Below are 15,656 nucleotides of genomic sequence, written 5' to 3'. Positions count from 1 at the left end.
TCTGGGATGACGGCCGGGCCAGCGGCTGGATGTTGGTATCACTGGCCACTGGAGTCTCAGGAGGCTGAGAATGGAGACAGATTTAGAAGACCGGCAAAAGACAGTTTTTAAAATGTAGTGTGATTATCTGTTGTGGCATTTACACAATTGGGGATGTCGCACCACGTGGCTGTGATAAACCCCACACAGGCACTTCTGGAGAGTTTCTGAGGCTGCCATGTTGGGTGTTTTCAGCTGGGTAATGTATTAGTTTATTACCCAAATCAGGGTTGGCACACTTCCTCCGCACAGGGCTGGGTAGGAGATGCCTGCGGCTCTGCCGTGTGCAGCTGCTGCTGCCGCTTCTGTTTCTGTTCCTCTGAAGATGTGCGCGCCGTTCCTGCCTCACGGCACTGACCGGATGCCCCGGAGCCGGGGCGGCTTCGCCACTCAGTGTCTCGCCTCGGACGAGGGCGCCTGTGGGGAGAGGAGCTGTGCTTGGGCACGTGGTCTCGGTGGCCGCCTGCTCGTGTTGATTATAGTTATGCTTGTCTTTGTTCTGAAGCACACAGCCAGTAAGGATCCCAGGGAAGTTCGAGAAGGTCGTGAGCGCGAGGAACCAAAAGAGGAGATGGGCAAAAGCGTTTCTGAGTTTGGACGACAGCCGCTCTTACCCCCCTTCCCAGCCCTGCACCAGTCGCTACCTCAAAACCAGTGCTACGTGGCCACCACAAAGTCCCAGACAGGTAAGCGGGGCCCAGCTCCTGGCTGTGCTGTCTGGGTGGGGGTCACGAGCCTGCCCCTCGCACGGCCGTGTGCTCTGGGTGAGGGGCCGCCCGGCCTCTGCGTGGCAGCCCCCACCCCAGTCCCCGCCTGCCCCGTCTCCTGTCGTCAGTGTTGAGAAGAGTTTTCATTTCTGAAGCCCCGTGCCTTGCTCTGGCTCGGGGGAGACGGGGAGTCTGGCAGCTCCCCCGGTTAGTAAAGAGTGTGCCGTGGGAGGCACCATTCTGTGGGGTACTGGAGGGCGGAGGTGTGGACAGCGGCGGCTTGGGTCTCCTGTCGTCAGCCCCTTTCCCACGCGCAGACCTCGCTCCCTGAGCTCTGTTGGCGGTAGTCGGGGAGAGGACAAACTTGGCCTGTGTTGGGGCCTTTTGCAGGAGGCGGGGCTGCGTGAGTGGCCCCAGGAGGATGCGGGGTGAGCACGTGAGGCCTCCCTGCGTGTCCGGCACACTCTCAGACCTGACTGAGGTCAGTGGGCGCCGGGCATGTGGGGCGTGTCCCCGGGAGGCTGGACTGGGGAGTGGCACCAGGTGACAGAGCCGCCTTCGGACGATTAACACCTTTGACTTCTCAGTAACTTGTGGCGGCAGCGGCGGCCCCCATGCCACGCCCGTGCTGCCCACCTGTGTGCTCCCCCCACGCGACGTGTTTCCGCACCGGGAACGTGGGTTGCAGACGTCGGGCCCTTTAACCTCGGAGCGCTTCCCTGTCGTCTCCTAAAATGGTGTCGGGCCTGAGAGTGAGGACGCCGTCCCCGGGAGCTGCCGTGGTCACCACGGTCGGCGCTCATCTTGGAGATCCAGCCCCCTCTCTGTGCCCCATTAACGCCCTCCCTGGCGTAGGGAGGCATGTCGGGTCTCGGCTCTCGGCTCTCGGGTCCTGGGTGCCGCTGAGGGTCCAGCAGTCGCTCAGCGGTGTCTTGTCTGTCTCCTTTTCCTGGAACATTTCTCGTGGGGCTAGTGCTGCTTCGCTGGGTCAGGCTCAGGTTATAGAACGTCCTCGAGGGCCATGTGTCCTGTTTCCTCAGGGGTGCGTGGTGGCCGTTTGTCCTGCCCACGGCCAGGCCGGTCTGAAAGTCCTTTGGTCATACAGCTCTGTTCGCCGGAAGGTGGTCAGTGTGATCTCGGGAGGAGAGACTGGAGGCTCTGTACACGCCCTGTGTCCCCTCACGTCCCGCCTGGTGGTTTTAATTCTTGAGGACACCTGCCCAGACCTATCGCCCAGGGCTCTGGCCCCATCACCCGTCTGTTAGAGGGTTTTCGACCGGCCAGGAGCTCGCTCTTTGCCTCCCCACCCCGCACCCCATCTGTCTACTCCCAGGCGTGGCCAGTGGCCCTTACTCCAGTCCCGGGGCACTCGCCCCTTGTCCCAGGCTCGCCCCGCAGGCTGGCTCCCACGTTCTCCGGTGTGGCCCCCTGGCTTTTTCGGGACTGTCTGGCAGGAACAGGTGGTGCCGGCCGTCTTGTCCTTCCTGGTCTGGTCCCGGAAGTGGCCGCCTGCCCAGGGCCCGTTCTGTGTGGCGGAGCGGGGCAGCTGGGAAGCCGGATCTGCACGCCCTGCCCCGCTCTGCTCTTTGGCCATTTTGACCCATATCACGTGTTTCAAGCAGTTAAGTCTGGCACGTTGCAAAACTGCAGAATTACGCCCACGTTTGTGAGAGCTGGCAGGTCACGTCAGAGTCGGTATTTCTGTTAAAGTGTTAAGAGTTTTCCTTTATTATTTTGGCTTTATTATTTCATCTTTTTTTTAATCTGAATTTTCTAGAAAGCAGTGCTCACTGGGGCCAGCCGTTTGCCACAGCCAGTCCTCCCGCAGCCTGCTTCTCTGCCCGCTTCCTCTGGGTCGTGGGAATGGGGCAGTTAGCTGTGGGTTAGGACGCGTGGACTGGCCTCCAGCCCTAGATGCACCTCCCGCAGTTAGCCGACGTGGTTTACTCCAGCTGCTCCCCCAGCCCCCGTGGCTCGTGGTGTTGGCATCTCCAGGGAATGCATAGAAGTCACCTTTTCTGTGCCTGCCCAGGACAGCAGATGGTGTCGTCCACTTGGCGTGGCCCCTGTGGACACGTCCCTTTGCGACAGTGTTCGCACACAGGGGAATGGGGCCAGCCTCGACGGCCTTACTCTGCAGACCCCACCCCATTCTCTGCCCAGTAGTGTGCCTGCCCTGCAGTGGGCGCTGGTTCGGGGCGTTGCCTCACAAGGTTAGGGCTGCAGTTCCATGCAGTGGCACCCCCAGAAGGTCTGTGCCTTCCTGGCTGCGCAGGCTGCAGAGCTCGCTGCCCCCTCTTGTGACAGGGGCTCAGGCCCCATGCTGGGCACACCTGCACCTGGCTGCCCGGGCGCCTGGCCTCACGCGTGTGCGGCAGAACGTGTTTCCTTGTGACTAGTGAGAGCTCAGAGCCACCGCTGGCGAGCATGTTGGGGTACCCCACGGTGACTGTCCTGAGGGTCCCACGCGCACCCTGGTGGTCTTCCTGCTTCCTGTGTCTGCGCTCTGCGGGGCTGGGTGCGGGCTGCTCCCGGCAGGAGAGCGCCGACGTGAGTACTGTAGCAAGCCTCACCTGGGAAGGCCGGTCCCCTCCGTCCCTTGCTCTGGCGCTCCTCCCCACTGTCCTTGGCCGTACAGTCGCCGGGGGCCCTGTCCCCCAGGGGCACCGTTGCGTGCCGTGTCCGGGGACTGTGGGGTTCACTGGTCAGGAAGGCACCCTGGGCCCCTTCGCTGTGACCCTCGCTGTCCCACCAGCTGCTGTCTGGGGCGGGGGCTCCGGGGCCTGCTTCTGATGGGCGCGTGTCCTCCCGGCTCAGCGGGTCGTGTTTGCGTGCATGCGCTCCGTCTTTTATTGTCACGAGAACGAACGGCCTGTGACGTATTCTGTGCCTTCTCTGTGCAGTTGATGACGAGTAAGAAACGCTGTCGCCATGCGGTGTGCTGGTGATGTCGCTGATGAGATTTTCTGAACGTCACCTACCTCTAAACAGCATTTGAATGGCATTTCTTTTCTTGTCCCCTTTTGACTTTTTTTTTTTAGCTTCCTTGCCTTTTGTTTTAGCAGCTGCAGTGTCTCGGAAGAAAAAGCGAAGAATGGGAACCTATAGCCTGGTTCCCAAGAAAAAGACCAAAGTGCTGAAACAGAGGACGGTGGTGGAGATGTTTAAGAGCATCACGCATTCCACGGTGGGCTCCAAGGTGAGGCGGCGCGGCCCCTCCGCGCACGGCAGGGCCTCTGGGCCACGGGAGCCGCACGCGCAGCTGGCCCCGTGGGAGGCCCCGCTGTCCCGCACCGCCCCCTGCGCCTTGGCCCTCCTGACGCTGGGCTCTTCCCATGTTCCAGGGCGAGAAGGAGCTGGGCGACAGCACCCTGCACGTCAACGGGGACAGCCTGGAGATGGACTCAGAGGACGACGAGTCAGAGGAGCTGGACGAGGACGAGGACCAGGGGGCCGAGCGGGCCGCAGCCTGCCCCACGGAGGACGGCAGGGCTTCTCGAGAGGGCGTGCCGGGGACGGAGCGCACCCAGCAGGTAGGCAACGCCAGTGCTTTGCTCAGTGACAATGACAGGTCTCTAGGGTGAGCGGTCGGGTGCTTCTGGGACTCCTTCAGGTGCCTGGTCACCTGGGTTGGGCTTTGAGTGACCGCTCGGAATGTTAAGGTAGCTTGTTTTCATCAGAGACATGCTTGTCTTCCTGCGCGCGTCCACGGAGTGACCGTTTTGCACTTCGTTAGGCTCTAGGTGGACAGGAGTCAGGTGACGCTGGCTGTGCCCGTGGCGCCTGCTCGTTGCTGGGCTTGCATTGCCATGGCTCGTTCAGGCCCGGCACCCACCAGGTGCACCCCTCTCTGTGAGTGAGGTGCTGACACGGGGGCGGCTCTGACCTCTGGGTCGGAGCGAGTGCGTGGCCAACTGCTGGCAAGTTACCTGCAGTCGTCTCGGGTGGCCCCAGCGGGTCCTCGTTAGGGGACAAGCTCTGGGAGGTGGCAGTGTGAAGGCCCCTGCCGGCTGGGCGCTGCTGGTGTCCTGGAGCGTGGAGGGGGTGCGGTGATGTTTGGGCTGCGTTTGTGACTCAGGCCTGTTGGGGACAAGTCGGAGTGGAGGGACGCGGGGGAGTCAGGTGGCGTAGCTGGTTGTGATCTCAATGTTGCACGTGTCGGAATTTCTGAGAAAACTCGCCATCATGTTTAAGCTTGGCTGTTCTGGGTGACAGGAACCGTAAACTAACAGACAGAGAAATTCCGGGGAGCTGCTGGAGGTGACTTGGTCAAGACGTGTGACTTTGTCAACGAACTCTTTACACTTTGAGTCAGATCTGTGCTCTGAGGGGACAGCCTCTGACCCCTGCAGAGCATTTTCTTTCAGCTTTTAGAGTTTGGGGTTATCTGAGTGTTCCTTGAATTTCAGATTCCTTTTTAGCCAATTAATGCCTGTTCTACCTTTTTAGCAGGTTTTGGGGCAAATTTTAAAATGTTGCCCCTAGTTCTTAAGGTAATTATTCAAAAGTTAATTGGTAGAAAATGCCAACTTTAAAGATTTAATGGGAACTTCGAAGTTATTTATTTAAAAATACTTATTAGTGTTTTTCTCCACGCAGAGAAGTGTGAGGGGGGCGATGCACAGTCTCCTGGGTCCCTCGGTGACAGATGCTGCTGACAGCAGACTCGGTCTCATGTCCAGCACGTCCCACCTCACCTTGCGCCCCGGGGAGCTGGGGGCCCGTCCTCTCCTGTACCCAGGAGGGTCTCGCTGTGGCCGCAGACGCGCGGCCCCGCCTGCCCTTCACGCTCCTCTTCCTGTGGTTACAGCGAGCTTAGGGGCCTGGGTGCCACACTCCTGTTGGCTGTGTCCATGGGTCATGTGTGGTCTCTATTTAAAATGTAGGGTTTTGGCATTGCCAGATGGCCCGTGAGTTTGTGCCCCGCTGCACAGGACGGTTTTCCTCCCCTTCCCTGGCACTCGGCGCTGTTGGAGTTTGTCTTACTGAGGTTCCGAGCAGGCCAGCAGCATCCCCCGTGCTCATTGGCCACCAGTGTTCACTGTCTTAGGAGCCACCTGCTAACTGTCTTTTGCACATTTTTCTTGTGAGTTGTGCGTCTTCAGTGACGCCATCTCAGCAGCGTTGTGTGGACGCACAGCTGGTCCGTCGCTCCGATGTCAGCTGTGCTCAGGTCCCCAAGTTGTGTTTGTCTTCAGTCTGGCCTGTGGTGTCAACCACAGCACAAGTCCGCTTCTTTGTGACTTGGGTGCTGTGTTCTAATTGCAACAACCAAAAGACCTTTCTCACTGGCGGCTCTGCGTGGCTTGACATAAGCTGTTCTCTGCTGCTTCATGGATTTTATTTTTTGTGTATAAACATTCGATTCATACAGAATTCGGTGATAAAATACAAAGTAGATACACTCAAAACGGGTGAATTTTATGGTGTATAAATTATATCGCAAAGCTTTTGAAGCAGAATGCAAGGTCTCGTCTGGAGCAGTGCGGGCCACCCTGGTGTCCCCCAGGTCACCCCACGGGGCCACCTTCTCTCTGGTTCTCTGCATAAATGGGACACTGCGGTGTGCGTTTCTTCTTTCCAGTGTGGCTTATTTTATTCTGTCTATGTTTGTGGGATTTATTTATCTGGTTTGTCTGTTCCCATTGTTGCATGGCTGGTTTTTAAAAAGGGGTCCGGGCAGGGCCCGGAGACCTCCTGGGGGGTCTGTGGGGTCAGGACTTCCGTCGTAAAATGCCGAGCCATCAGTTGCCTTTTAACTCACTCACTCGAGTCGTGTCGCTGCCTGAATGTTTCTCAGTTGAGGTTTCTACCACGGTAAATTTATGGGCGTGACACGTGTTCACGGAAGCTCTTCGTGGTTCTCGGTAGTTTCTGTGAATGTACAGGGGTCTTGAGACCAGACGCTCAAGAACCACCACGTTCGTCCCTCTGTGTGGCTCCCTCCCAGCTCCCGTGTGCCTTCCCTGGTCGTTGGCCAGTGGATGGCGTCTGGCTCCTGCAGATGATGCTGGGAACATGCACGTCCCCGGCGGCATGTTGCTGCAGGCGTCGGTAGGTGCGTCGCGAGGGTGTCGTCCGCTGCGTGGAGAGCGGCTCGGCATCGGCGGCACAGTTCGCACTCGTGTCTCCGTTTCTGAGAGGTTGCACTGTCTGGGGTTCGCACCCTTTTGCATGCCTCTTTCTGCGAGTGCCTGTTTAGGACCCAAGCATTGGTCTTTGTGGTCAGTTGTTTGTGCTCTTAAAAATCATTTTGTAGGAAGTGAGCTCCTGTTGTGTGTTGCCAACACGACCTCCCAGCGTGACCACCTTCTCACCGATGTGTCCGCGTCCTTGTCTTATTGGGATCGGAAGCCAGTTGCAGGGGCTGGTCATGTGGCCCGCAGCTGGGTGCTGCGTGGTTTGGGCGCTGGTAAGGGAGAGCTGGCCCCCGCTTCCTCGCCCGAGGCCGTGGCTGGGCCTGGTGACCAGAGTCATGTCCTGTTGGGTCAGGGTCTCCTGCCGGCCACCCCTGCTGAGCCTCAGTGCACCTGGGCCATCTCTTCCTCGCTCACTTGCATTTCAGCCTCTCTTCAGCATCGGACCCCAGTTACGCTGCCACTGTCCCTTCTCTTCCCAGATTCCTCGGGTTTTTCGCTCTCAGCTTGTTCTTTGCAGCTGTCACGTGCTGCAGTTATCAAGCGACTGACGCCCTACGAAGCCGCCCCTATTCTTTGCTGTGGGAGTTGCAGAAGGAGCTGGAGTTAACTAAGCTGTTAATCTGCCTGTTCTAATTGGTAGTTTCATCGCTAAATCTTTTCAAAATAAACTACCCAACGGAATTTGAAGATAAGTTACATTAAATAAAGCTGACTGAAGACATCAGAATTCTACAAAGAAGGTAATTCTACCTAGTGATGAAAACCGTAAAGCATTTCGAACATCAGCAGTAGAGAGAGACTGTCCCAGCACAGACACTGCGGCATCCATCGTTCTCGCTGGGCCGACGTGGGATGAGAACCGGGACGAGACGCGAATGCCTAGAAAGACGCGGAGGAGAGTCTGCCGAGAGTGGAAGCACCCTAAACGCCCGGGGAAGCCAGCTGAGACAGTGTTCGAGTTAGTGAGCTGGGCTTAGAAGTGCTCAACATGGGAGACCGTCCGTTTTGTGTAGACGCGGAGCCAGTGAGGACATGCAGTGACGGCAGTGTCAGAAATAAGAGCCTGGCGATTTCAGAAAGCCTTTCTGATGGGAGGTGTCGGTCTACGCAGACGCGCAGGTACTCGGCCAGTCTTGTTGCTTCAGTCCACGGATTGTCTCGAAGCAGCTGTGTCAGTGTGGCTCTGTAAGAGACGAGGACTCCGAAAACAAAACACAGTATCACCTAAAAAATTATAAAGTGTCTGCAGTGACTGAAACGGGGGGCTCGTACAGGGGTGGGAGGGTCTGCGACCAGCCCCTCGAGTGTAAAGATGCAGTTCATGGTGAGCGTGGGCTCACGAGCCCATGAACCTTTCAGGAAGTGTTGGAACGACTGAGCGACCCCTTGGGGGAAGATAAGCGGACTCCATGTGGCAGCACATGGCAGGTGGCAGCCTGGCAGCCCCACTCGGAGTTAGGTGGGTTGTGGTCACCAGCTCGGCACACCGCAGCCCACCCAGCCGCACACGTTGAAAAGGGTGGGTTTTAGGGAAGGTGAGTTATATCTCAGCAAAGCTGTTGTTTAAAAAAGTAAATTCTAGAAAGTTTAAAGTGTCAGCACAAAACATCGAGGGGTGGAAGAAAATGCTGGAAACGATTTTTTGAATCTGAAGTGAGGAAAACCTTCTTGTCTAGTGCAAGGCAGACGCAGAGCCCACGGAGGGGAAGGCGGACATGGTGACTCGTCTTGGTAGAGTGTCACAAGTTCTATGCGAGGAGCGGTCCCAGAAGCGAAGCTCGAAGGGCTTCACCAAGGAAACATTTGTGACGTGGGCAACAGACGCTGCGCGTGTGACCCTTGAGAAAGCAAGGGCCTGGAGGGCACGTGCACTGCGGATCAGGACACCCGAGGCCTAGTGGGAGGTGGGGCAGTGCGGCCAGGTCATGGGACGTGCTTGTTCCTTTGGTCCTTGGGGACCTGCAACCCCTTTGGAGGCTGGCGGTGCCATGTGGGCACTGCTGGGGCCGTGTTCCTGGGGCCTGCAGTGTCCTGCGCAGACGGCACAGGCCTGTCGACGCGTCCCCGACGACCTCTGCTGTTCTGGAATGTGAGGGTCAGGGTGTGCGTGATGAAGCCCTGCGTGCAGCCCCACGAGGACCAGGCCCAGCGTGTGCGGCTGCGTCCGTGCCGCGGAGCAGGGGACGTTTTAGCGTCTTCTGTATTGAAGTGTGTGACCTGTGTGGATAGAAAAGGTGAACAGCAGGACAAACAGCAAGGTGTCTGCGTCGTGATGTGGAGAGAATTCTAAAACGTGCTTCTGATTAGGAGAAAGCGGCACCCATGAGCTGCGTGTGGCGTGGTGTCGTCTGCGCAGACCCTCACGCTGTTGTGTTTCGGCCGCTCGAGGACATCGGCCACCGGGAGCAGGAGCCGCCTGGCGTGATGTCCGGGCCTGGGCTGGGCTCTTGGGCGGGTGTGGGGGTAGGTTGTACAGTTTGTCATTTTGTGGCCTCTGAAAACCGCTCACTGGTGTGCGAGTGCCACTCTGACCGGCTGCCAGTGCTCCAGGAGCACTCATCTCCAGCGTGCAGCCGGTGACCTGTGATGTGGGCGCCGCCGCCCAGGCCACTCCCGGGTCAGCAGTTGAGGCCCGCCCGCCAGACGGGGCGGGAGTGCGACGGGGAGCAGTCTGCTGGGACGGGGTTCGTGGGCGGGGACGGGCCCCTTGTGTGTCCCCAGAGGTCGCCGCCAGCGTTCAGGAAAGCGTGACTGTCACCGACTTCCTGGCTGCTGCCGGGTCTCACGCGTGTCTGTTTTCTTTGGCTGCTGTGCGGCCGGTCAGGTGGACGGCGAGTCTGACGATGAGCAGGAGTCGGCAGGCACCGGGGAGGAGGAGGACGGGGACGAGTCCGACCTGGTGAGCAGCATGCGCTCCGACTCGTGTGGGCAGCCGAGGGCGGCGGGAGGCTGGGTTGCCCAGCCCCTCACCCGCCGTCGTCCACTGTGTGGGACAGTGTGGGAGCCAGGGCCTTGGGGCGGCGGGCGGTGGGCAGACCTGGTCCCAGCCCTCGGTCCCGACCAGGAGGGCGAGGGGCCGGCGGGGGTGGGGCTCGGGCTGGGCGGCTGCAGGACATGGTGTGTGCGGGTGGACAGGGCAGCGGCGAGGACAGTCGCACTCTGTGCCGAGGTGAGAGGAGGGGCTTGAGGCGTCAGGTGCCCCGCCGCTCGTGCTGGGGGCTGGGCGTCACGCGGGCGCGAGGACAGACATGGGCACAAGTCTTTGTTACCCGGGGCCAGCCCAGCGGCGAAGTCCCGGAGGCGGAGCCTGGGGCACCAGTCCTGGAAGCGGGGGATGGGGAAGCAGGGCCCCAGGAGCAGCTGGCAGCGAGGCAGGGAAGGGGGTCTCTGAGCTGCGAGAATTTGGGGTCATGTGGACTGAGAGGCTCTCTGAAGGGGAGCATGGTCAGCGGTGTCAGCCTGTCAGCGGGGCGGATGGGGCGAGGACAGGGAAGGGACTGTCGGGGCCGGTGGACCGAGGCGGCAGCTTGGGGTACGGGGCTGACATGGTGTTTCTGAAGTTTTGCGTCGTAGGCAGGTGGCGAGGAACGCAGGGTGTGGTGGGCTACCCCCTGACCCAGGGGCCCTGCACTGGGGCTCTGCACGAGGTGGGTGCTGTCGGACAGGCCCGCCCCACACCTGGTGTGTCTTTTGTCCTGTGATTTCTCTTCCGTGTCCGCAGGAGACAGGCGGCGGGGCCCCTCGCGTGGGGACCCGTTCACGCTGTGCGGTTGGCTGCCCTGCTCTGCGCCCGATGGCCTGGGCGCGGGCTCTGAGCCTCCGCCTGGGGCCCGCTGTGCTCTCCACATGGCCTGCTCGGGTCCTGAGTGCGACCTTGCGCTCATTCTTACATGGACCCAAATGACATTTACAAAGTCCACGTGTGTTTTCTCTGCTCTTCTTGTTTTTTGCCTGTAAAATAACTGAGCTAGGGCGACGTTTGAGAAAAGCCTGGGTGTCTGAGAACGTGACCCTGAGTGACCCGGGGTCAGTCTCCTGGCTGCAGAGCCAGGTGGTAGCATCCTATTTTGCAAGAAAACGAACCTTGCAGCACTTGTTGCTTTTGGGAGCTCCCATGTTTGCTTTTCTCTTCTCTTCTCGCCCCTTTGGTTCTCAGAGCTCCGAATCCAGCATCAAGAGGAAGCTTCTCAGGAGGAAAGGGAAGCCTGACAGCCCTTGGGTCAAGCCGGCCAGGAAGAGGCGGCGGAGAAGCAGGAAGAGGCAAAGCAGCATGCTGGGTAAACGCGGGGCCCACACTGGCATCCCCGAGGTGGGGCGGGAAGTGGGGACAGGGACAGTTCTCAGTTCGATTTCACTTGAAAAGGGAGCTCCACTGTTAAAAGGAAAAAATGCTTGAAATTGCTGTTGAGGCACTCCAGTGACCCTAAAGTGGCTTTCTTCCGGCGAAGCTCTTGTGACCCTGGCTTCCTGGTGGACCGTCATCACCTTCCCTGTGCACCCGGAGGTCCGTGCCCTGCGTGGAGCCTCAGCGTCCTGGGTGGGCAGCAACCCGGGCCCCTAGGTGGCTCCTGGCCTTTTGTTGGAGTGCCTGCTCCGGAGCGATTTCGTTCACGGGCGTGTAGCAGAGCGTGGCCCTCACCCTCGGCAGGCGAGCAGGCCTGGTGGCCAGGAGCCTCTGGCAGCTGTTTCGGAGCCTCGGCACTGCTAAAGCGTGCATAAGCCAGGCACTCGGCTCTCGTGCATCTGGCCGCGAGACCTCCAGCACACTCGCTGTCGTGAGCGCCCAGCACCCACAGGACCCATGCGCCTGCCGGCCCTCCTATCTGTAGGTGCCTCTGCTCCGCTTTGTCCCTGCGGATGGCTTAGCGTGTGGGCCTTGCCGTGCATGGCCATTGGGCAGCTGCCCTTCCGCCCTCTGGTTGCTTTGTACAGAACCGGGAGACCAGGTTGCCGTCCATATCGACAGTGGGCCAGGCAGGGGCCAGGCCAGCACTCTTCGACAGCGGGCTTGCCCATCGCCTGCCGGGGGACTGTGGGCTCCTGCCAAGTTGGGGTGATTGCAGATGAAGCTGCTGTGAGTGTGTGCAGTCTCAGCTGGCAGACTCTCTCGTTTGGGGCAGGTATTCAGGGCTAGAGTGGCCAAATCTCATTTTAGGAAGCGGTTTCTGCAGTGAGCGCCCATTCCTGTCCTCGCAGTGTGCAGAGACGCCCGGCCTCTGTCCTTGGCTGCGCTGGTCACAGCCAGTCTTTGATCCTGACGCTGCTAGTGGACGTGCAGCGCTGCCCCGCCTTGTCTCGCTCTGCATTTCCCCGACGAGCGGCGAGGCTCGCGTCTCAGCCTTGGCGTGTCTCCTCTGCAGAGGAAAAAATGCTTGAAATTGCTGTTGAGGCACTCCAGTGACGCTAAAGTGGCTTTCTTCCGGCGAAGCTCTTGTGTCACTGGCTTCCTGGTAGACCGTCATCACCTTCCCTGTGCACCCGGAGGTGCTGTCTTCTGCTCGTGTAAAGTCAGGTCGCGTGCCCCCCTGAGCTTCTGCGTTCTCTCAAGTGTTCTAGACACAACTCTGGTCAGACTCTTGCTTTTGCAAACGTGCACCTAGCAAAAATTTTAGAGATTTTGTTGAGGTCTAATTTATGATGATTTTTGGTTTTTCAAAATTCGTGCTCTTCGTGATCACAGAAGCCTTTGACCAGCTCACTCAGGTCACAGAGATTTTGTGCTATTCTTTCCTCTCGAAGCTCTGCAGTTTTAGCCCTCGCGCGTGAGTAAGTTTCCGTGTGCGGCGTGAGGTGGGGTCCGGCTCATAGCCTGCGTGTGGACGTCTGCTTGTCCCAGCACCATTGGCTGGACTGACTTCCTTTTTCCATTCACTCGTTGAACTTGCGATGACAGCGTGTGGGTCGTTTCTGGGCTTGTGGTCTGTTCCATCCGTCCAGCCATCTGTGTCCATCGACGACCAGCGTCCAGAAGCTTCCCTGCCTGTGGGGCACGGGCATTTGCCCTGCGTTGGCGCACACTTTCCACAGATTCCTCAGTGGGACGCAGACAGTGGCGAGTCCCCAGCTGGGCCCTTTGGGACCCACGTCACAGGCCCCTCATTTGCGTACCCGCCTTCTCCTGGGCCTGTTCAGGTTGTGGTGCTCTCTGGTGAGCCGCCCGCTTTGTAAGCCAGCACGAGTGGCGGCCGCGTCCCAGCAGCCCTGGTCCCCGGGGTCGGAGGCTGCCTTACGTCAGCCAGTTTGTGCACCTCGTCCGTGTGTTTTCTTTTCTTTCGGAGTGGTAGTCACAGAGTGTACACACCATCGGCGTCCGCTTCCTCGATTACGTGATGAGGGAAAGGTGTCCCGCACGTCCCTGCCTTCATTTTTCTTGATTCAGACCGCCCCCCCGCCACCCATGCATGTCACATGGGAATCGTGGCATTAGCAGAATGGCACACGGGAAACGGAATGGCACTGACGGGGTGGGGCCTGGACGTGTGACTCAGCCTGTCGGTGTGGCATGGTGCGCACACCAGGCCGGGGCCGTCTCTGTGCAGGGTCACGGCCATGCCTTTTTTAATGCAGGTTCTGAAGCCTACGCGTCGTCTTCAGGAAGCGCAGAGCAGGCGGCACCTGGGGACGGCGCAGCGTACGTGGAGGTGTCCCTAGACTCCCTGGACCTGCGTGTCAAGGGGACGCCGCCCTCGCAAGCAGAAGGTGAGCCTCGCGCTGACGGGGCCGGCACGTCAGTGTCCTGTCAGCCTGCGGCCCCAAGGGGGCCATGCGGCCGTGTGCCTAGCGGCTTCCCCAGACGATGGCATGTGTCTGTCACCGCAGCCTCCAAGCAAGGACGCCCTCTGGGCATGAAGCAGTAGGCGTCTGGGGAGAGATCTGGGCGTGGAGGTCGTGGGTCGGGCACACTCCTGCAGAGCTGCTAGAGAGGCCTCTTCTGCCCTGGCCGCGTCTCAGACACGCACGGGGCGTGCTGCTGAGACGCTGCTGCCCCAGCCTCACTGTGCTGGGCGGAGACCTGACCTCCTGTCAGAGCCGAGCTGACGGCGCTCAGACGTGTCCTGCAGCGGAATGAAATACGCACTTGGAGCAGGTGCATCTCAGCCCTTGGGGGTCTCGGCCCTGGGCAGGGGGCCTGGGCCAGCCTCCTGGTGCGAGGACTCGTGGGTCATCGCCCACACTTTCCACCAGTCTTTTCTCTTCTTAATCCGTTTTAAGGCTTCGTCAGTGAAACGTAACTAACAGCGTTGGCAGTTTGGGAAAACTATTCAAAGTGTAACGTGGAGGAAATGGGATGCCCCACGGTCACTTGTGTTCCACGTGGGCGTTGTGGCCGTGGGGTGTGGACCACTGCAGGGGTTTGACCAGTCTCTTTTTAAAGCACAGATAAACTGGCTTCTTAGGGTTTGGAGCACCTGAGGAATTTCAGTCACCTTCTTTATTCAGGAAACCTCGTCTTTGGCTTAAGACGTAAGTTACAGCTGAGTCAGCAGAGGAAGGACTGGTTTCCTCTCGCACCAGGTGGAGCACAGAGCCCTCTGGGGTTTGACAGGCCCCTCAGCAGTCAGCTCACGCTCTCTGTCCAGGTGCAGTGACAGCTGTGTGCTTAATTTTTCTAGACCTGTTTTTAGATTGGGCTCAAGAAGTTACAGAGTCACATGCAAGCAGGAAGTAGTATTTCGTCTTATCAGGGCACCTTGGCCACTGTGACCCTGGGGTCGAAGGTGAGCAGCCAGAGAGATGGAATGGGACGTCCTGCGTTCAGGGAATCTGTGGCCTGGCACCCCAGACCCCTTATCATTATGGAGATGGAGGGGGATGGCATTCAGGGGCCCCCTGTAAGTTCAGGAGATGGCAGGGCCACTGCCACGTTGTGCGAGTGTGTATGGGACAGACCTGTGCGCCCGAACCCTAACCTGCCTCCCGCTGGCCACGCGGCCGAGGCAGCCGGCCCCTCTGCGGTCTGTCTCTCCCTTGTTTTAAAATCAAGTTGCTGAGTGGGGTCCGCGTGAAGGCCCCTGGTTTTAAATGTGTGGTTCCCATGCGCAGTATCCTCTGTCGGCACGAGGGATGGCGTTGATGCGTGGGGTGTGGGTCACTCTGCTGGGCACTGGCGGCATCACCAGGTAGCCTTGCCGTCCTGCCTCGTTCCTGCACAGGCACCAGGCTCCTGCCGTCAGCCGTGGGCTGACAGTGTCCCGAGTGTCCTCTGGCTCTGACCAACCTCAGATTGCCGACAGGTTAGGGAGGAACACCTAGAGAGAGCCCTCTGACGCAGCGTGGGCTTGCTTTCAGGTGTGGAGACACACGTCGAGTATTCTTAACTAGGAGAGGGACCGTGTGTGGTGGCTGATGCGCCCCATATTCCTGCTTGGGCCATTTCACAAGAGAGCGTGGGACGAGCCTGCCTGTGCGGAACAGTGCACCTTGCAGCGGCGGGCCAGGGCGAGGAGCCTTGCCAGCAGCCGGCCTGGGGTGGGGTGCTGGCTAGCTGCACGCAGACCGGCTGCAGGCCTCTCCCCGCGTCGCCCAGCCTGACACTCCCTGTGAAGTGGGGGTGCCGAGCGCCACCTTCTGCCCCTCGCCCTCCTGACCGAAGGCTCCTCACTGTCGCAATGAGGGTTTCTCACCCGGCAAGGAACTGAGCGTTTGTTTTTGTGGCTGAAATTCTAGAACCAAGTGAGGGAAACAAGGTGTCCACTTGTAGGGCGTGCTTTTCTGTGTGAAAAACGAAAGGTTTGGGAGTTGCTCACGAGGCGCAGTCTCTCTCGGAACC

At 59.3% G+C, this 15,656-nt stretch overlaps 1 protein-coding gene across 10 annotated transcripts in view; it reads left to right on the top strand.

Annotated features, from left to right (window-relative positions):
* EHMT1 (euchromatic histone lysine methyltransferase 1) overlaps nucleotides 1-15,656 on the top strand; it is a 111,355-nt gene that overhangs the window by 56,478 nt on the left and 39,221 nt on the right. For 8 of the 10 annotated variants that reach the window (XM_011369872.2, XM_011369869.2, XM_011369871.2 and 5 more), the window contains 6 exons: nucleotides 545-725; nucleotides 3,788-3,945; nucleotides 4,091-4,279; nucleotides 9,711-9,785; nucleotides 11,043-11,163; nucleotides 13,454-13,585. In XM_011369872.2, coding sequence (XP_011368174.1) covers nucleotides 545-725; nucleotides 3,788-3,945; nucleotides 4,091-4,279; nucleotides 9,711-9,785; nucleotides 11,043-11,163; nucleotides 13,454-13,585 — 856 coding nt within the window. The remainder of the gene's footprint in view (nucleotides 1-544; nucleotides 726-3,787; nucleotides 3,946-4,090; nucleotides 4,280-9,710; nucleotides 9,786-11,042; nucleotides 11,164-13,453; nucleotides 13,586-15,656) is intronic. The other 2 variants (XM_011369868.2, XM_023536498.1) reach the window with 2 other exon arrangements.

Source organism: Pteropus vampyrus, unplaced genomic scaffold (assembly GCF_000151845.1).
Source record: "Pteropus vampyrus isolate Shadow unplaced genomic scaffold, Pvam_2.0 Scaffold157, whole genome shotgun sequence".
Classification (NCBI taxonomy): domain Eukaryota; kingdom Metazoa; phylum Chordata; class Mammalia; order Chiroptera; family Pteropodidae; genus Pteropus; species Pteropus vampyrus.
The sequence above is the reverse complement of the archived record's forward strand: the minus strand, read 5'-3'. Positions and strand labels throughout refer to the sequence as shown.